Source organism: Heterodontus francisci, chromosome 30, assembly GCF_036365525.1.
Source record: "Heterodontus francisci isolate sHetFra1 chromosome 30, sHetFra1.hap1, whole genome shotgun sequence".
NCBI lineage: Eukaryota > Metazoa > Chordata > Chondrichthyes > Heterodontiformes > Heterodontidae > Heterodontus > Heterodontus francisci.
This window is the reverse complement of record NC_090400.1, coordinates 41,849,508-41,872,007: the sequence shown is the minus strand read 5'-3', so window position 1 is coordinate 41,872,007 and position 22,500 is coordinate 41,849,508. Positions and strand designations below refer to the sequence as shown.

Genomic DNA, 22,500 nt, shown 5'->3' with positions numbered 1-22,500 from the left:
CAATTTTAAGTTTTTATGTTCATGTGCCTCAGTCTTGGTAGGTGGGGGTGTTTGCCTGACACAAGATTCCATCCCATAATTTGGTGATTTTTACTTAATGCTTGGTGCTTCAATGCACAGTGTCATCATTTCATATAAGAGAGACAGCCCTTTGTAGGCAGCTTTCTGTCAATCATGAACATCCCGAAGTGCATTGTGTTGTTGTATCTTGCACAATTAACCTTTTATAAATAAAAAAAATTAATTGGCAAAATAATTAATTTGTTATTTGCAGCAGTTGGCTGGGATTAATTGACAGCCCTAATTAAACGTAGTAAAAGGTACTTGTTAAAGGCTTTATTTTTAAAATTTATTTAGAGATACAGCACTGAAACAGGCCCTTCGGCCCACCGAGTCTGTGCCGACCATCAACCACCCATTTATACTAATCCTACACTAATCCCAGATTCCTACCACATCCCCACCTGTCCCTATATTCCCCTGCCACCTACCTATACGAGGGGCAATTTATAATGGGAATTTACCTATCAACCTGCAAGTCTTTTGGTGGTGGGAGGAAACCGGAGTACCCGGAGAAAACCCACGCAGACACAGGGAGAACTTGCAAACTCCACACGGGCAGTACCCAGAATTGAACCCGGGTCGCTGGAGCTGTGAGGCTGCGGTGCTAACCACTGCGCCACTGTGCCGCCTTTATATCATTAAAGGCTCTATATCAATGTGCAATGCCTGACCAGCAATAAAATTAATTGCATTTAGCCTGTAATTTCTGAAATCAAAGCTGGCCTTTTTTAAAAGGCAGTTCTTTTGTTTCTAAAAAAATGTAACTGCCCTAGTGTGATGAGCAACAGAGGATCAAGATTTCTTAATATTGTCCAAGTAGTTTCCCTAGTATCTGAATTATAATTTAAAAAATGCACAGTAGACTTATTGCTGCTGACTTTTGATAAACAGAAACATGTAGTAGAATTGGGAAAATTTGAAGCTGAGTCAGCAAAGTTTTAAAAAAATACTGGTTGAAAGATTGGACTTAAGTTCTCCAAAGAACCTTTGCTTTTTAAGTGCATTTCTTAAATAGAAAGCATTGTAAAAGTTGAAGAAAAATAAATTTGGATGCAAGCAAAATCTAAAGACTCAGCATAAAACTGAAGATCAAGGTGTACAATAATGTCATCTTAATTTGCAGTACCTGGCCCAATAATCTCCAATGTATGCTGATATTAGACCAGAAATGTGTGTTTTGGGAACCATCCCTCACTAAATTGTAATTGTATTTTCAAACTTTTCATGTTCCGTACCCTTCTTAAAGAGCAGGTTAAATAACAATATTTCAGTTGTTTAAAGGTCATATGAATGAAGATGACAAAGTCCGGAGGAAAAATAAGCATTTTATAGTGAATATTACTTAACAATTATTCCCTGGCCTTGTACCACCTGTAACTAAGAACATGTGACTTGCTCTCAAGCTTTGCCACTGTATTCTGTCAGTAGGCACTTGGCCTTCATGCTGTCCATATCCACAGCAGTTGACTGAGATTGGGAACTCAATGGTGTATGGAATCAAACCTATACTGTCTCCTCCTGATGGTTCAAAGCTTTCTTAGCACTATGAAAAGCTTGTTCAATTATTCGAATTAAGCAATAAATAATACAACATAATGAAAAAATTGAGTTAACAGATCATTTGAATTGAATAAACTGTGTAACCCACTACTTTCATAGAACAGTTTGCTGTTCCCCAATGTGGTGAAGCCTATAATAATAATTCAAATTACATTTCAATTTTTTAAAGTTGAGCTTGTCAGAAAAGAAAACCCTCTGGTTGATTATCAGTTTGGCAATTAATTGGAAAATTACCCAAAAAATCATTTTTAATGCTGCAGTGCTTTCCCTATAGTTGTGCTTACCTTGGATCAGAAAGTCATATTTGTACAACAACTCCACATTGTTTCTGATTGTTCTTGTTTTTCCAACCAGTAAGGGTCTTGGTTTATAATGACTTGATGGATGAAAGTAGCACAGATTGGTTTGTTGCAAATAGTACATTACTGCTATTTTAGAAACAGATTACTGAAACTTGCTTATCTAGACCAAGACTAATGCATACAAATTATTAATATATAGTAGGGTAAGGATGGAAACCAAAGTTGTGCTTTGTTATATTGAATTATATTTTCCAGTGTTGGTGTTCATGGTTTGCTGCGTCTTAAATAACCTTTAGTATACAGTAATCACTGATTTGTAATTTTGGTGTATAATTTATACAGTTTGGACAAAATGGAAAGCAAAGAACCACTTATGTCAGCTATAAATAAATTTTAACTTTTTGTAACTGAACAGTCTGCAGAATGAATTTTTTTATTGTTTTCACTTGTCAGTGACTCAAGAAACAATTTTGCATGCATTTCTTGCCTGTTCCATTAATTGTTTTATTACATTTCTATGGTTGATGTTTTGGTTGTTTCTAGATTACACAAATGTTTTTGAAAGAGTAAACTTTGAGTAAAGAGCAATACCTTTGCAGTAGGAAGAAGATTCTCTTACAATAGGGCCCAAAGAGTTTGACTGGGCAACATATATTTTTAAACACAGGATGGATGGGGAGACACCTATTTGAATGGAATCTAAAGTGGGGCCGAAAACAAAAATATTCCTTCAGATGTCATCAAATTTTCAGGATAACTTTGTTCGGATATGCACATGCAATATTTTTGCTGTACAGGCACCAGCATTTTTCTTACACCCTGCAAATCATTAAAAGATTGTTTTGAGACTTTATATGACATTTACAAATAGACGCATTGCACAGTTAGAAGTCACAAGCTTTCAGTTTGGTAGATTGCTGTCTTCCGGGAGAGAGCGGGTATGAGACATTGCAATCCAATATTTATCCTCGCAACACAACATTTTTCACCTGAAAAGCAGGAAACAATAGATTGAATTTCTCCCCAGGACTCTAATCAAATAATTGTTCTATGTGTGCAAGCTGTTACCAAAACATTTGTGATAATCATATGAAGTACATAAGGATGCACATGCTGCACTCTGATGTCTTGGAACTTCAACAAGTAATTCTCTACTTGTGTCTTCTCTTCAAGTTTTCATCAGTGAATTCTTATATAAACAGAAGAATTGAACTTGCTAGCCTGAAATTAGGCTAACCTCTATTTTATCTCTATAGTAATGGCTATTGATTATTCTGCTTCTTGGCCACCATGGATTTGTCAGATAATTTGAATCATCTAATAATCAAATCTTGTCTTTTCATTTGACTGAGGGCTTTCATTGTTGGTTGAGGGTCTTCACAGCTTATGCACATTGCTAGCTACTGCTTTTCACTTGTCTGCCCCATTTTTTCACTTGCTTAAAAAAAAAATTGACACCTTTTGTTTCTTAGACTGAGATTCTCCGTGTTTAGGTCAACACTTACATTGGTGCTGATATAGCCTTATTTGGCCATGAAGTGCCTCAGGAATGTGATTATTCAAATTTTCTCGTGTGGTACAAACCTTTACAGAAGCAACTGATGAACAAAGTAAAGGAATTCAGGAATAAAAGCAAAATACAGTGGATGCTTGAAATCTAAAATAAAAACAAAGTGCTGGAAATATTCAGCAGGTCTGGCAGCATCTGTGGAGAGAGAAACATGAGTTCTGTTGAAAGGTCATCGACCTGAAACGTGAATTCTTTTTCTCTCTCCACAGATGCTGCCAGACCTGCTGAGTATTTCCAGCATGCTCTGTATTTATTTTACTAAAGAAATTCTGGATCAGTTTAGAGTTTTTAAAAATTCTTTAATGGGATGTGGGCGTCGCTGAAAAGGCCAACATTTGTTGCCTGTCCTTAATTGCTCCTGAGAAGGTGGTGTTGAGTTGTCTTCTTGAACCGCTGGAGTCCATCTGGTGTAGGTACACCCACAGTGCTGTTAGGGAGGGAGTTCCAGGATTTTGATCCAATGACAGTGAAGGAACGGCGATATATTTCCAAGTTGGGTTGGTGTGTGGCTTGGAAGGGAACATAGATGTTCTTGTTCTCGCGTGTCTGCTGTCCTTGTTCTTCTAGCTGGAAGAGCTTGCAGGTTTGGAAGGTGCTGAAGGAGGCCTGGTGAGTTGCTGCAGTGCATCTTGTACACACTGCTGCCACTGTGCATCGGTGGTAGAGGGGGTGAATAGGGTGCTGATCAAGCAGGCTGCTTTGTCCTGGATGGTGTCGAGTTTCCTGAGCGTTGTTGGAGTTGCACTCATCCAGGCAAGTGGAGAGTATTCCATCGCACTCCTGACTTGTGCCTTGAAGACGGTGGACAGGCTCATAACATAACCCCTTCATCCCAGGAATCAGTTGAGTGAACCTTCTCTGAACTGTTTCAGTCCAATTTTATTGTTTCTGAAGTAAGGAGACCAAAACTGTACACAGTACTCTGATGTGGTCTCACCAAGACTCTGTACAGCTGTAGCAAAACTTGCCGACTTTAGTATTCTATTCCCCTTGCAATAAACAACAACATTCCATTTGCCTTCCTAATCGCTCGCTGTACCTGCATACTAACTTTTTGTGAATCGTGTACCAGGACACCCAGATTCCTGTGTACCGCAGAGTTTTGCAATCTCTCTATTTAAATAATATACTGCTTTTCTATTCTGCCTGCCAAAGTGGACAAGTTCACGTTTCCCCACATTTACACTCTATCTGCCAAATTTTTGCCCACTCATTAACTTATCTATATCCCTTTGCAAACTCTTTTTATGTCTCCTTCACAACTTACTCTCCTATCTATCTTTGGCTCATCAAATTTAGCAACCATACATTTGGTCCCTTCATTCAAGTCATTGATATAGATCCAGGGGTCTCCAACCTTTTCTTTAGTGAGAGCTACTTCTGATAAACAAAAAATATCACTAGCTGCTTAAACGTATATTGAAAATATGGATAGATCTGCAAGAGCAACACAGCTAGTTCCGTTCGCCTGCCTTTTCCCCACAACCCTGCAATTTTTTTTTCTTCAGGTAATTATTCAATACCTTTTTTTTTGAAAGCCGCAATAGATTGTGCCTCCACAACTCTTTCAAACAGTGTATTCCAATTCCTAACCACTCGCTGCGAGGAAAAAGTTTTTCCTCATGTCACTATTGCTGCTTTTGCCATTCACCTTGACCTCTGGTTCTCAACCCTTCTGCCAATGGAAACAGTTTCTCCCTACCTATTTTGTCCATACCCCTCATGATTTTGAACACCTCCATCAAATGTCCTTTTATACCTTCTCCCCTGAGGAGAACCGCCACAGCCTCTCCAATTTGTCCTCATAACTGAAGTCCCTCATGCCTGGAACCATTCTTGTAAATCTTTTCTGCACTCCCTCCAATGCCTTCACGTCCTTCCTGAAATGTAGTGCTCAAATTGGACACAATACTCTAGTCTAGGCCGAACCAGTGTTTTATACAAGTTCACCATATCCTCCTTGCTTTTGTACTCTGTGCCTCTATTTATAAAGCCCAGCATCCCATAAGTTTTATTAACTGCTTTCTCAACTTGACCTGCCACCCTCAACGATTGGTGCACGTTTACCCCCAGGTCCCTCTGCTCTAATGCCCCCTTTAGAATTGTACCCTTTATTTTATATTGCCTCTTCTTGTTCTTCCTCCCAAAATGTATCAGTTCACATTTCTCTGCATTAAATTTCATCTGCCATATATCTGCCCATTCCACCAGCCTGTCTATGTGCTCTTGAAGTCTACCTCTATTCTCCTCACAGTTCACAATACTTCCAAGTTTGTGTCATCCACAAATTTTGAAATTGTCCTCTGTACACCCAAGTCTTGGACATTAATATATATCAAGAAAAGTAGTTGTCCTAATACCAATCCCTGAAGAAACCTACTATATACTATCCTGCAGTCCAAAAAAACAAACTATCACCACTGCTGTCTGTTTCCTGTGACTCAGCCAACTTCATATCCATGCTGCGACTGTCCCTTTCATTCCATGGGTTTTAACTTTGCTGACAAGCCTGTTATGTAGTACTTTATCAAACCCCTTATGGAAGTCCATGTACGCCATATCAAGCACATTACCCTCATCAACCTTGTCTGTTCATTGTATTGTAAGTGATATTTGTTTTCCAATTGTTTGAAAGCTCTATTGGATCTAATCCATTAATACTGCCTTCAGTTGTTAATGCACATTCTGTGGAGCTAAACAAGCACTGAGATGATTTGCAAATGTTCAAGATTTTGTGCTGGTTTGTTGCTGCAGCTGCTTGACCTTTGCATATATTTTTGGGGGGATTGATGGAAGATTTTGTTATCAATGCAAGGAACAACAACACTGGATTGACAGATTGAACATTTTTTTATGCAAAGCAAGTTCAGATACAGCCCAGACATAAAGCTCTCTTAAAAGTTGATAAATCTCCTACACACCAAGGTTTTAAAAGAGGTGACTACAGAGATGGTGGCTGCATTAGTTTTGATCTTCCAAAGTTCCCTGGATTCTAAGATGGTGCAGTGGACTGGAAGGTAGCAAACGCAAACCCACAATTCAAGGAAGGAGGGAGAGAAAAAACAGGGAACTATAGGCCAGTTAATTTGATATCTATATTGTTGAAAATGCTATATTTGATTATTAAGGATGTGGTAACAGGGCACTGAGAAAATCATATGATTGGACAGAGCGAACACTGATTTATGAAAGTCAAATCATATTTGACAAACCTGTTGAGAGTATTTTGAGGGTGTAACTAGCAGCATAGATAGGGGGAACCAGTGATTAAAGTGTATTTGGATTTTCAAAAAATATTCAAAAGGTGCCACATAAAAGGTGATTACAAAAATTAGGCCTCTGGGATTGCGGGCAATAAACAAGTAATGAGGATTGGTGGCAACAAAAACAAGAAATGCTGGATTCACTCAGCAGGTCTGGCAGCATCTGTGGAAAGAGAAGCAGAGTTAACGTTTCGGGTCAGTGACCCAGAAGGGTCACTGACCCGAAACGTTAACTCTGCTTCTCTTTCCACAGATGCTGCCAGACCTGCTGAGTGAATCCAGCATTTCTTGTTTTTGTTTCAGATTTCCAGCATCCGCAGTATTTTGCTTTTATATGAGGATTGGTGGATTGGTTAACAGACAAAAAACAGTGAGTAGGAATAAATGGGTCACTTTCAGGTTGGCAGGCTATAACTAGAGGGGTACCACAAGAATCTTTGTTTGGGCCTCCGTTATTTATATTTTCTGTCATGACTTGAATGAGGGGACCGAGTGTAATGTATTAAAGTTTGCATAGTCAGCAAATTTAGGTGGAAAAGTAGCTGCGAGGAGAATGCAAAGGGGCTGCAAAAGGATATAGATGGGTTAAATGAGTGGACCTGGCAGATGAAATAAAATATGGAGAAATATGAAACTATCCACTTTGGTAGGAAACATAGAAGAAGAGAGTAGTTTTTAAATGGTGAAACTGGGAAATGTTGGTATTCAGGGTGGACCTTGGTGACCTTGTACATGTCACAAAGTTAACATGCAGGTACAGCAAGCAGTTAGGAAAGCAAATGGTATGTTAACCTTTTATTACAAAGGGTTTGGAGTATGAGAATAAAGGAAGTCTTATTAAAATTTATATAGCGCCTACACCTGGAGTACTGTGTACCTGAAACGTTAACTCTGCTTCTCTCTCCACAGATGCTGCCAGACCTGCTGACTATTTCCAGCATTTCTTGTTTTTATTTCAGATTTCCAGCATCTGCAGTATTTTGCTTTTATTATAGTACTGTGTGCAGTTTTGGTCTCGACCTAAGGATTGATATACTTACCTTAGACGGAGTGCACTGAAGATTCGCTAGGACTGATTCCTGGGAACATGGGATTGTCCTATGAGGAGAGATTGAGTGGACTAGACCTATATTCCCTGAAGTTTAGTAGAATGTGAGGTGATCTCATTGAAACATAAAGTCTTGAGGGACTTGATTGCATAGATGTTGTGAGGCTGTTTCCCCTGGCTGGGGAGCTTAGAACTAGGATTCACAGTCTCAGAATAAGGGGTTGGCCATTTAGGGCTGATGAGAAATTTCTTCGCTTAAAGGATTATGAATCTTTGGAATTCTGTATTCCAGAGAGCAGCGGATACTCAAGTCATTGTATATATTCAAGACAGAGATCAATTAGTTTTTGAGATATTTAGGGAATCGAGGGTTATGGGGATAGTGTGAGAAGGTGGAGTTGAGGTAGAAGATCAGTCATGATCTTGGCGAATGGCGGAGGAAACTTGAAGGGCCGACTGGCTTTCTCCTGCTGCTGTTCCTTAGGTTCTTGTGTTGGGGTCATCGCTGATCTGCCTTTTCTTCGTGCATGTTCCCAGTTTCTACAGCTCTTTTTTCTCCTAATTGAGACATTTACTTTTATCTATCAGTTGCCCCTTACTGCATGCTTCAATGCCTGGATGTCTTTCTTTATAATATGGTGATCAAATTGTAGTCCAAGTGCAACCAGACCAATGCCTTGCACAAGCTCCATCACTTGGAGGTTTCTGCAATACTCCACTGTCTGTACAGTTCAAGGGAGCGTGCATGGCTTATTCCACGAACTTGTTCCACCATCACCTTAAGGGCAACTAGAGATGGCAATAAATGCCAGCCGAACCAGCAATGTCCACAGCCTCAGAATGAATAAACTTCTGATCGAGATGTGGCTGGGCTAGGACTAGGACGGGAATGCCAGTTAGTCTTTTAAGACAGACATTCATTTTATGCCAGTATTATGAGAACTGCTGCGTCTGGACCTTAGCATATAGTACTGATTTTAAAAAAAATTCACACAAAATAACAGCAGTGCATTTTCAGATACCACTTCTGCCTGAAAAGCACTTTTTTGTCACCTGGAGTTCTGTTTGTAGTATGGAGCAATTAACATCCAGTTAGCTAAGAGTTGCTGAATTAAAATTATTCAGTTATGAGAGATTCATGACATTTCCATTTGTGCTTCAGTACAATTTTTTTTCCAAGACTTATTCCCAGAACAGCCTCCAAAGTTAAGTTCAGGAGACTCTTGTTACTAAAAGCACAATACTCCGGTACTGGGAGTCTAAAATAAAAACAGAAAGTGCTGGAAATACTCTAGGTCTGACAGCAGCTGTGGAGAGAGAAACAGAGTTAACGTTTCAGGTCTGCGACCTTTCATCAAAACTTCTGATGAAAGCTCGCAGACCTGAAACATAAACTCTGCTTCTCTCTCCACAGATGCTGCCAGACCTTCTGAGTATTTCCAGCACTTTCTGTTTTTATCTCTTGTTACTATTGGCCATTTGTTATAAGACCCAAGAGACAAGCCAAAGAAGCAAATGGTCTTGTTTAGGTAAGTAGTAATGGGTTTTACCCAGACATTACAGATCTGGAGCACTGTGGCAAAGGACAAACTCTCCAGATGGTGGAGTCTGAGGTTTTGTCCAGTTGATATCAGAAAGTGCCCTAATTGTTGCCTTAAAAGAGTACAAGGAAAACTTTTTTTGTGCTACTTGCTTCTGGGGAAAACTGATTTATTTACTCTACATCATACTCCTTGCATAAGGCAAGAAACTTGTGCAAAGTAAAAGCAAGATTGTAGAAAGATAATTTTGTATCTTGTGACGAAATGAGATGTATTAATTTCGTCATATGGAATTTTATTTTTGAACTGTTACTGGACTTGAAATAACTTGTTTAAAAAAACCACAATCGTGGCTGAGAACATGGCTGCACATTTGCATTTAAAAGACAGTTACATGAAGAAGACAATGGGAGTGCCTCCCTGATTTCAATTAGCCAGATGGATTTTGATCAAGAGACATGGAATGTGTAAGAGCCAGCATTCCAACCCCACACTGTGAGTGTCGAGTAAGCTTTGGGGAATCCACAAACCTCGCAGGAGAGACTGTTCCAAATAAGGAGCTAGTCACATGACTAACTGCTGGGCAACCTGGGGTTGTTTGAATTGTGCCACACAGAAAGGACAGACTGCAATTTGAAGACAAAAGAGAAGGAAGGTCTCTCCCTGTCTCTTTTTTCTCTCTCGCTCTCACGCAAAGTTCCAGAGACCCACGGAAGTAACTCAAGCCTTAGAACAGAAGACCAGCGAAACAAGTTTGAAAGTGTGCACGAGGCCCCAACGCGAACTGCAAGACTTAGCTTCAATCAAAGATTTTACATCCAATCTAAAGCCAGTAACTGAACTCCAGCTGTTACACCAAACCATTCCCCTTCTTTCTCCTCCTCTGTCTCTGTTTGCATGCGTATGCATGCAAATATGATGGCATCCCGTATTTTTAGTAATTTGAACTGAGAGTTTCAAGGTTAATAAACTTACACCTTTCTTGTTTAAGTCTGAGAAAACCTGTCTGTTTGATTTCTTTGCCATTACAATTAGAGAGCAGTGAGCAAGGACTCACTGAGAGGGAAGCTAAAAAACGGTATTTTAAAAGTTAAATCCTGCTATGGCCAAACTAGGAAAAGGCTGAGAGGGAACCCCTAGACCCCTTTCTCACCTGATCAAAACAATCTGATGACTGTGATCAGCTGGTATTTTCCAACAATTGGAGTAAAAGGAAATGTTTAACTTGAGTGTTCATCCATCTCCATGAGTTATGTTAAAGGACTTTGTTTTAATTATGAAAAGCAATTGAGCAATTCATAAACATACTTCTGCTCTTGCTATCTTTTTGTCCAAAAGAAGTCTAGAAGATTATGCCATTACTACTCGAGTTTTCAAGAAATGTGTCCCACAAGTTCAAAGTGCCCAAGTACTCTAGTTACTACATCTGGATGGAATATTGCCCATTAATTAAAAAATATATAATACCAATCAAAAAGAACCATCATTGCCTTTGTAAAAAGTTAGTTTTTCTAACATGATTTCACAGCTTGATTTTAATTGCCTTGCAGTTATTTGGACAATTCCTGAGCAATGTGCCTCCGATGTTTTTAGAATTCAAGTTTTGCCCATCTCAATTCTAGCTTTAGCGTTCCCATTCTGAATTTTGACAAGTTCCATATCTATATTTTGTCTGCCCTTTGACAAACTGTCAATTTCTTATTCGTGTCCTTTTAAACTCTGCCTCTGTAGTTGAGCGATCCTAACTGCAAAATGTTGTTCTTAATTGAAAGATAGATATAGATGAGCCAGCAACAGCCAGTCAAATATTTTGGGTCTTATGATGATGTCCTCCCTATTGTACTGAATTCACTCTGCAGCACTGTTTTTACACTTTAAAAATACTGCTGAATGAAATTTAGTTTTGTTATTAGATGAAATAACTGCAACAACTGTTTAGTTTTCTTTAAATGACTGCTGTAATTTTGTGCTTTCAACTTTTCTGTACTTACAGTGTCCATCACACGTGTGTCCAGTTCACGCTGCATGGCCATTGTCCAGGGCGTTCCAATCTGCCCCGCCAATTTCAGTTACTAGGAAGAACTTGGGCTCCAGGCAGACTTCAGCTGTGTAATAGACTGCATCCTTTCATAATCCCACTTATCAATTCATGACAGCAGCATGGCTTTCTCATCACGTTTTGCTTTCTGGGAGCAAAAGGAAAGTGTTTTTTAAAAACTCAATCATTCAAATTGCAAATGCCAAATCACTTATAGTCAGGCTAGGTCTCCTATCCAATTTACATACAAGGATTTTCTGTAATGCGTTATGAAAAATAACTTCAAACGAACATTACGTTTCCCCAAAAATTAGGTTAAATTGTTATAGTAAAGTAGAAAGGACAATTCTGGATGACACCAAACTTTTATTGCCAAATCTTGCATGCTGGCAGTTGTAAGGAATTCATGTGATTGTACAAAGATCTGTTGTAGATTTGGGTACTGTTACCAGTTATGATGCTAGTAGAGTATTTCATGTAAAGAACAAACAAAAGTTATATCTATTCATCTATTTGCAGCTATGTTTCCAAAATAAAGCTTATTGCAACTATTGCTGACATTTATGTAGTAGGAAATCGGGACACCTTCGGGATTTATTATTGCTGGTGCAAACTACAAATACTCCATTATTTCTTCCAATTCACATTGCTGTCAGCTATTTAGTAGAATTCTACTTCATTCAAAATTTCCTGGTACAGAAAAATGTGGTCATAAAAATGTGCGAGATTCCCAAATTTCTTTTCACTGGAAAAATAACTCTCTCATCTCGTGATTGGACATAGGAATTTTTTTTTCTCAGAGATAACCTGACAGTTTTATGCTCAAGAAAAATGGAATTTATAGCTGAGCTTTCCCTTTCTTTAAACATTTAATTATATTTGTAGTATCCTATCTTGAACTTTGCTGAATTGTTGATGACAGACAGCACTGTTGCATGTATCACTGAAATTTTGGATAGTGATGTTGCATCCTCATCCTATAAATAATTAGGTTAAAGAGGAAAAGCCTGTTGCAAAGAAAAAAACAGTATCTGTTCTCAAATCAGAAAATCCAGATCAAGACCAAGAAGCAAACCTTGAACAATCTGTAAGTTTCTTAAATTAATAGTTACTTCTTGAAAATAATAACTCTTGTTATGGTCAGTGCAAATTTGTTTTTAGATTAATCAGGAAAATAATTATGCTTACATTTTCAGTGCTTGCACTGGTGGGGTGGTGCAGTGCTACAAAATGCTTGTCAAGTACTTGGCACAATTTCATAAAATATTAACTTGTACAATGGTGAACAAAAATGTACAGTTTTCTAGAACGGTATAAAATATATTTTCATACAGGTCACATAAATGTTTTAATGGTGGTTAATGGTACTTTAAAAAAATATATACTTCATCTTTGTTTCATTCAAACTAAGATTGTATTAGAATTGATGAAAAGAAGATTTGGTTATGTGCTGCAGAAATCTTGCTTTTCTGTACTTGCCTTTCTTTTAATGTGCCATAGCACTGTTGTTTTGGTTGGCCTTCTGTCATTAGAGTTACTGACTGACTGATGCAGCATCAGCAGATGCAGTGGATGTGTTGATTTCATTTGGGCCTGTAAGGGTTTCAGAGATCCTCCTCTAATCATCTAGATCATAGGAATAATTTTGCTGCAGTGCTTTAAATTGAAGCTTGATTTAGGACATGTTGTGAACAATAATATATACAATGTGATTTGGCAATGCAAAATAACATTCTGTGGTATCAGGAAGAGATCTGGAGGTGTTGCAGCATTTCATTCGTCCTTGTGAAGTAGCTGTTGGTGAAAATGGTATTTAGATTGCTAGTCTGTTGAAAGTAAAGCTAGCATATGAAAACTTGCTCAGCCTGGCGTTTGTATATGGAAAAAAAAACTTTGTTTAATATTTAATGAAAAATGTTAGCTAATAGTAATGTCATTAAAACAGTATAGAAGCAAGCTAATGCAGAATCAATTTTTACTGAAGATAAATGTTGACTTTTTTTTTGAAAGATTGTTGGGTATTAAGTTGTTCTACTGATTTGTGATAGCAGATGAAATGCAGTCAGACACAATTCTGAAAAAAACTTATTTTCCTTTTAAAGAAAAGAACTGAATAACTTGTGGTCTCCATTTACTGAAAACAGATGGGCCTTGCTGCAGTGCAGCATACTAATGACTATCCTATAGATCTCTTCAGGTTTAGTTTGATTCAGTATTGCTTACAGACAAAAAGCACATTAGCAAATTTGGCTCTAACCTTAAACTAATGGTTTACTGAAGAAGATTACCCATGCATTATATGCAGCAAAATTACCAAACGTACATGAAGGACAAGACTCCTGTTTTCTGACGATATTTTGCTTTGTCAAGTATCTATTTACTATCTACTACTTCTTCATAGTACTTTGAATTAGTAATTTTTGAAGTGACAGGGCACTTGTACAGCAATACTTGCTGGGGCATAATGTATTTAATTTTCTTTCTATTTGTCTTTGTTTTCATTCATATAGGTCAAGCAGTTTAGGATAGATGAATCATTTATGTTTAAATTTACAGGAACATTTGATTTTTCATGGTTGAGAAAAAAAATTATGGTTATATTTGCATAATTTCATATAGTTCTAGGTATCTTAAAAACAACTTGCACTGGCCTGTCCCTTGAGCTGCATGCATTTCTTGATTATTTTTTAAAATAATTTTAATACCGTTTATAGCACAACAAAAGTGTTATTTTGTACATACCTATTGTCACTTTTAATTTTCTTTTTGTACATTTTGTAGCGTAAAATGTACTATAAGTACAGTATACATGTCATAAGCTCCTTGCTTTGTTAGAATAGTAATACTAACATAGAATGTAGGGGCAGTTTGCCACATGTTTTTAATGTACAAAAATATTCTAATGCAGGAGCCCTTCCACTGAATTTTGTCCAAAAATATGAGAAATGTGTAGCTTTTAAAATTTGTATAGCTTTTGTGCATTTTTATGCACTTGTACAAGTGTGTACTCTAATGCACATGCTAACTCAAATATGGAATTAAGAAAAGTGAAGTAATACAGTGACAACTTGGTAGGATCATCATATCACATGGAATGTGATTGTGGTGCATTATGTTGGATAATCTTAGCAGTTTTATGTATCTATTGCAACAGGATGGTTGGAGATAAACTGGGATTTTTGTTGTACAAATGGTTTATGTTCTTTCTTGGTATCAGGTTTGGACTGTAATTCTGTTTCTTTCTGCTTTGCTGCCAGCTATTTTTTTTGCTATTTTAATTCATGCAACATTTTTTCTTATGCTGCATAAATATAGTCAGAAAGAGGTGAAAATAATGCAATGAAAGTCAGGACCGAAGAGATCAGTAGTCCACAACCTGAAATAAACGGAGAAAGTGAATGTTCAACTGGATATTTTGAAAGTGCACTTGATGTACAAGAGGAGAAGAAGCAAAATATGAATGCTGCAAATCGGGATGAGTTGTCTCAAGAGAGTGAAGGATTTCCTAAGAAAAAAGTGGTTAAAATGGTAAGGAAAGTGATTCGGAAGGCTTTACCAGGCGAAAGTGGAATTGATAAGGATAAGGTCATGGAGATGAAGTGTAAAGAACAAGCAATGAAGAAAAAAATGGAGAGCAAAACAGTCTTGGAAGCAAAAACAGGCTCTAGAACTGAAATTGGCAAGACAACAGTATTAAAAGTTGAGAAAAATGTTCCTAATGCCCCCAAAGTAGAACCAGCAATTTCAACAAAGAAAACTGCTAAAGATGATATTTCAATGGGGTTGACTAGTCTAATGACTAGAGGAAAAACTAAAGATCACAAACCTCGGTTAAGACTCCCAGAGAAAAAGGAAGTTGTTTCTGATAGTGGTCCTAATGAAATGCCCACTGCAAGGCTACATTCGTCTTCCTTGGAGCACGTGGAAAAACTAAATGATCCAGAAATGCCAGAACTGGTGAAAAGTGAGGTAACTGACTAACCAAAGCATGCATGCCACTTGATTGGGGAATAGTTTCTGCCATTTTGTAAGGCAGGCTTTAAAACCTAACCGGGAACTCACCAAAAGACTGTCTTAAGGCGCTTGCATAAGACTATCACGATGGCATATTGGCAAATAAATATTGTGTACTGTACACCCTAGGTTTGTTTAATTTGTTGTGGAAAATGTGGATGTGTTTAGTGCAAAGTTCAGAAAATTATAGTTTAATTTGATCGTCTTAGTGACTTATACAACACAACTTTATTAACCATTTATGCATGAGAAATGATTATTTGGAGTAACGTTAGTATTTATGGTTTGATACTTAATTTTCTGATTGGAACTTCATGCATGAAAATGTGAAAGTTAGAATTAGTGCAACTATTTTAGGAAGAGCCTTGGAACCAATGCGAGTTGTGTTTTGCTAAACTAATACTATAATATCTTTTAAAAAAAAAAGAAATAATTGCGATCTAGTTGAGATAGATTAAATATAAATGTCATCATCTAGTAGAGATCAAAATTGAAGAAGCTTGAAGCATGGCTTAAGTTTCCAACTGATTTAAGCTTCCATTATTGTATAAGCGCACACTGTTTCCTCTTTGACTTATTTGAAGGAGACTGCAAGTTCCAATGCGCAGCAAATTCCAGATCAGGAAAAGTTGCCTTCACTTGTTGCCGAAGATGTTCCACCAGATGTCATAATGCAGGTGTGTAGCTGTAGAAAGAATAGTATATGATATTGGGGAAAAAAAGTATTTACTGTGGAAATCGTAGGTTGGTTGCGACTTTGTGTAAAGTTACACTAGGTCTCCATATTTATGCCTACATATACATGGTATACCTATTTGGTTTACGCTTGCAGTAATCAATTTTAACAACTTGCCAATTGACCAGTTTCATACTTTTTAATTAAAGAAGCAACAGCTTTGAGGGAGAATTTTGAGCAATGTACTTCCCAACCATCTGTCATATAGCTGACAATTATCATCGTCCCATAAAATTTCACTGTCCTTGTTGAAATTAGACTACTTTACCAATATGATAAGCCTTGTAAAATCTGCATTCTCATATAATGAGTAGCATGCTTGCTTCAGGTTGGAAGTTTCTGAAGCTGTTATAAAGTCATGCCTCCTGCTGTAATGGTGCTTCTCTGGCACGCATATAATTGAGGCCAACAGAGACACCTAGCTTATCAGCAGAAGTGATTTTTTTAAAAAGTTCAGCATCTAAGATGACACTCCACCTTTCTCTCCTCCCCCACACGCACGCATGCACATGCGCAGGCACACGAAAAGCTTGGGGATAAGAAAGAAAGACTTGCGTTTATATAACTTTTTCAAGACCTCAGGATGCCCAAACTGCTGTACAGCCAATAAAATATTTTTGAAATTTAGTCACTGCTGTAATGTAGGAAACAGAACAGCCAATTTGTTGACAGCAAATTATTTGCCACAAACAGCAATGAGATGATGACCAGATAATTTGTTTGTTAGTGATGTTGGCTCAGAAATAAATATTAACCAAGCCATTTGCAGAACACCTGCTCATCTGTGTAATAGTGCCACTTGAGATGTGTACAGAGCCTTGGTTTAAGGTCTCATTTGCAGGATGACATCTCCATACAGTGCAGCTCTCCCTCATTGGAACGTCAACATATATTTTGTGCTCAAATCTCGGGAATGGGACTTGTACCCATAACCTTCAGAATTGGGGGCAAGGATGCTCCCATAGTCATGGCTGACGTTTTAAACTCTGAGGACATTGAACACTCCCTAGATTTTGCTTCCTCTTTAATTTTAAATTTTAATACCATTTTAAATTCAGAAAATGCTGATCCTGTAAATTATTGGAACATTTTAATAATGTAATCTGCAGTAAAATTTGTCTCCCCAATATTTAAATCTTCTTGTTGACACTTAATTAGATTTCCGTCTCTGTAGTAGATAGAGTGCTTGTGACATCATCGCTTCTTAGAGCCATAGAGTTATACAGCACAGAAACAGGCCCTTCGGCCCACTGTGTCCGCGCCGGCCATCAAGCCTATCTATTCTAATCGCATTTTCCAGCCCTTGGCCCGTAGCCTTGTATGCTATGGCGTTTCAAGTGCTCATCTAGATACTTTTTACATGTTGCAAGGGTTCCTACCTCTACCACCCCTTCAGGCAGTGTGTTCCAGATTCCAACCACCCTATGGATGAAAATATTTTTCCTCAAATCCCCTCTAAACCTCCTGCCCCTGACCGTAAATCTATGCACCCTGGTTATTGACAGCTCCGCTAAGGGAAAAAGTTTCTTCCTATCTATCCTATATATTTGCCTCATAATTTTATATACCCCTTTCAGGTCTCCCCTCAGCCTTCTCTGCTCTGAGGAAAACAACCCTAGCCTTTTCAGTCTCTCTTCATAGCTGAAATGCTCCAGCCCAGGCAACATCCCAGTGAATCTCCTCTGCACCCTCTCCAGGGCAATCACATCCTTCCTGTAATGTGGCAACCAGAACTGTACACAGTAAGCCAGCTGTGGTCTGACTAGCGTTTTATACAGCTCCATCATAACCTCTTTGCTCTTATATTCTATGCCTCGGCTAATAAAGGCAAGTACTCCATATGCCTTCCTAACCACCTTTTATCTACCTGTGCTGCTGCCTTCAGTGATCTATGGACAGGTACACCAAGGTCCCTCTGTACTTCCTAGGGTCCTACCACCCTTGCCTTGTTAGTCCTCCAAAAATGCATCACCTCACACTTCTCAGGATTAAATTCAATTTGCCACTGCTCTGCCCATCTTACCAGCCCATCTATACTGTCCTGTAATCTAAGGCTTTCCTCTTCACTATTTGCGACACCACCAATTTTCATGCCATCTGTGAACTTACTGATCATTCCTCCTATATTCGCGTCTAAATCATTAACGTAAAATATATCAGCATCTAGGAGACATTCTATAGCCTGTAGTGTCCATGGATCATGAAAGTGGCCTACTGCATCTGGTATTCTCAAAAGCTCTCCCAGGCAAGTTCTGACTCTGCCTAGCTTCCAATATCAAATGGGATTGGGTGCTTTCAGAGTAGTGTTGAAGTCAGCCATGGTGAGATTTTTACTACGACTGTCACACTAATGTACTCTATCCACTGTGTGGTTATTTATTATGTTTTATGTTGCAATGTGACATCTCTCTCTCTTGGTGCAAACCAATCATTGAACAACTGTACCATATGCAAAAATACTTATTTTAATTCCCCAGTGATTTACCTATGCAAGCCAAACAGATGAAACAAATGCATTGCATGCCACAATCTAAGGCATCACAAAGCTAAAAGAACCTCTGTGATTAGCCTGTGATTAGAATTTGTTCCCATCAATGGTTGTTAATCATTAAATTCCGAAAAGGTGGTCAATTTTTCAGGTCCTGCCCTTCAATGATCTTGGCTTCTATGTTTTCAATCCTTTTACTATGGTCTAGACTTTGCAGTGGTAATGACAGTGAAACTGTCAGTGTTGGACTCCACTAAAACTGACAGCAACTTCTGGAGTACGCACATGTGCCGAATAATGAGGAAATCCAGAAGTTACTGCCAATGATTCTGTACTTACCAGAGGGCGTACTGTTGAGGCATTCTTAGACTGCAATCAATGTGAAATCAAATTGAATTGGCAAGAACTTCCACTTTTACACCGTTAGTCTAGCTGTAAAACCCTTGAAGTAGTTACACCTTTTGAATGAGGTGTAACTGAGCTTTAAATGGTATGCTATCTTCATTGTTACTGCTAAACACCCTCAGTGACCTTGAAAAGCTGATTTTATATTTGTGGAATGTCCAATTACTCCATAATAAAGTCCATATTTTTTTTTTAATTTATCCTTTTTTAAGCTTCTATCCTAATCCAACTATAACTATTTATTTCTCTACCTGAAAACTTAAATTAAAAGTCATGGATATTAAGTGCTTTCAACTTCCTGGTTTGCTGCGTGTAAATACTTTAGTGTGATTGGCTTCTTACCTGCTTGCTGACATCAATGATGCTGCACGCTAAGACATCCTCTTGACTTGGTGCCAGACTTAAACTGTTGTAAGGAATGAGGAAAACCACACCAGAGATCGCTGGTCTTTGTAAGTGGATTTCTTTGAGATCAGTGTTGAGCACCCTTGCTTTGCTGCTGACTGCAAAACCTGGGCCTTTTTAAAAACATTTTTTTTGCATATGTAATTATCAAAATGTAATTCAGAAGAGAAATTAAATGGGAAAAATTTGGAAAAGATGGAGAGAAAGAATAGGTTAGGTTCTTAAAAATTAAAAAAAGTTCAAGACTGATAAAATTTAAGAGGGGGCCCACATTTTAAAAATTCATTTCATAACATTCTCCCTTTCCATTTTGATAAGTCAATCGGACTGAATGGAATTTCCTTTTTCTTAAACTTCAATTTCTTCTCCCTTGCTATGTAATTAAATGATGTTATGATCAAGCTGAAATGTAAGTAACAGAAATAAACAGCAACTGCTTTAAATTTAATTTATCAGTGTTTTAATTTTAAAATCAGAAAGGAATTAAATTTAATTAACTAAATTGATTATTTTGGGAATGTTCTTTCACCTATGTAATTGAGGTCATCGGTATATTTTGCTTGAGCTAAAATTCATATTACCTTCAATTGGGTTAGTAAAGTTAATATACATTTTTTGAAATGTAAAAATAATTCACAAAAGGATGATTTTATCTGAAATCTATGGACCCATAAAAGAAGAAAATGAAGTAGAAATGATATATACGATGCCTTGCTAGTTCAGTGAAAAGGTAAACTGTTGTGGCTGACTTGTTTTGAAACTCATTTCACCCTACATGCTAGACTGTGCTGTACTGTGAATCCTGCAATGTAACTTCTCTGTCTCCCTCCCATAGTCCCAAAACTTTAGTGGCAGTCTGCAACAAAATACATGTATTAGTGAAATAATTGTGTGCTTTATTTCTTTTTAGTTCTGTCTTAGAATTTAATGCTACTACTGGTGGGTTTCTAGTCCATGTGATTGGATTTTAAGTTCCTTGTGTCACAATTGTGCAATCTTTGGATCAGTACCATATGACCACATTATTGTACCATTTGATTATGTATTCTAATTTTGTCAGTCAATATGTTTTGATCAATGAGATGAAGAGGGTACAACATGTATAGTGAAAGAACTGATTATTAATGGGCTGGATTTTGGGGGTCAGCGGTGAAGTGATGGCACTTGTGAAAAGCTGCCCACCAAGATCTAGTGATTTCTGTGTGAATTTCACCTTCCCTGATGTTAATTTGATTATGGTGCCAATTATAGGGGCTCTCTGGCATCCAGCAACAGTGAAGTAATTAACCAGGCCAAGCAGACATTCACAATGAAGATAGTAAACCAAGAAGAAAAATGCAATGATCATCCTTCACTTTTTAATAATTTAGGGAACAAAGTAAAGATTGGGCCATACGCATGGGATTAATGTAGAAGCTGAAATATCAAGAAACTTTAAAAATTGGCGATCATCAATTATTGTAAAAACTCATTTGGTTCATTAATGTCCTTTAGGGAAGGAAATCTGCTGTCCTCACCTGGTTTGCGCTACATGTGATTCCAGACCCACAGCAGTGTGTTTGACTCTTAACTGCCCTCTAAATAGCCGAGCAAGCCATTCAGTTACCTTCTCGAGGGCAATTAGGGATGGGCAATAATTGCTGACCTTGCCAGCGATGCCCACACCCCTGAAAATTTTTTTTAAAACTATTATGTTAAAAAAAAAAACTATGGAATCTTTATCATAATGGAGAACTTTGACTTTCCAGAAGTATAAAATTAGTTTTCCAGGGCCAGAGAGGTTGTTCCGCAGTAAAATTATAATTCAGTACTCCATTTAAACCCAGTTACACCTCATTCAACAAGGCATAACCTTTTCAGGGTTTTTTACAGCAAGATTACAGTGTAAAAAGTGGAAGTTAATGTCGTTTCAAATGATTTCTAATTGATTTCCATCTGTGGGGACTTCAACAGTGCATCCTGTGGAGGTGCAGGAAATCACTAACAGCAACTTTGGATTTCTGCATTTAACTACGCATGTGTGAATGCCAGAAGTTGCTGTCAGTTTTGCAGTTGTAATAATAATAAACACTGACAGTTTCGCTGTCAATTCAACTGCAAAATCCGGTCAATGAGTACAGCAAATGCAATTAGACATGACTACTGGCTGCTGGACTGAGAGAAGAAAATTTATCAACCTCGATCACAATCTTCTGTCAAGCAGTGAAAACATTCTGAAACATTGACTACCATATGAAGAAAGCATTTTTAAAAACTTTCTTTTACAGTTTGCTTCTGACCCGTGTTTAAGCTATGTATTTTAGGTTAATGACCATGGTGAACCAGTAGTTGCATTAATGTTAGCTAGTGTACCCTCCCCTCCACCCCCCCCCCACGCCCCCATTCACCCACTCCCACTAATTTCAAGCCCTGTCTAAATAGATGAGAACTAGTAATCAGAAAATTAATATTGTTGATCATGTGATCTTTAGGCCCAGTGGATACCACAGCAAATGACCCACACAGATGAAGCTCAGATGAGGCTGGAGAGAATCTTCAATACTTCAGTAAATAAACATGCCATGCTTTGACTGTTGCTTATGTTGGCTGTTGGCATGCTCTTACCTGAAAGCAGAACCCTATCAAACTTTATATATCCTGGATATGTCATCTTTAACCCCTTACTTTCATGTAGATGACTCAAACAATTAATTATAGTAATCAATCAGCAATGTAATACAGGTGGATATACAATCTATTTTTATGTAACATTTCAAGAACAAAATTGTTTAATGTATGCAAGTGTCAAATATAATTGATAGCAAGATTTAGCAATTGGTTCCATGAGTACGAACCTATCTGATCTGAAATAACTTTGCTTTGTAAAGCATTGTCTGTCACTGCAATTCAGAAAAACGACCATTTGACCCATCTGGGATCATTCTTGTGGTACCTGATGGATGATGCAATTAATTATCATTATTGTTGTCATCTCTTCTATAATTACTGTTTTGAATCCCAACTACAGCTTAGTTGAACTTAATGTCCAAAGAGAAATCCATTTTCAAATTTATTATATTGTGGGCTA

General features: G+C 37.8%; 1 protein-coding gene across 16 annotated transcripts in view; it reads left to right on the top strand.

Annotated features, from left to right (window-relative positions):
* Positions 1-22,500, top strand: part of myo18ab (myosin XVIIIA b) — a 346,088-nt gene that overhangs the window by 138,953 nt on the left and 184,635 nt on the right. For 5 of the 16 annotated variants that reach the window (XM_068010414.1, XM_068010412.1, XM_068010411.1 and 2 more), the window contains 4 exons: positions 12,377-12,472; positions 14,701-15,354; positions 15,984-16,076; positions 21,905-21,979. The exons of 6 other annotated variants lie outside the window; for them this stretch is intronic. In XM_068010414.1, coding sequence (XP_067866515.1) covers positions 12,377-12,472; positions 14,701-15,354; positions 15,984-16,076; positions 21,905-21,979 — 918 coding nt within the window. The remainder of the gene's footprint in view (positions 1-12,376; positions 12,473-14,700; positions 15,355-15,983; positions 16,077-21,904; positions 21,980-22,500) is intronic. 5 more of the 16 variants (XM_068010420.1, XM_068010418.1, XM_068010415.1 and 2 more) reach the window with 3 other exon arrangements.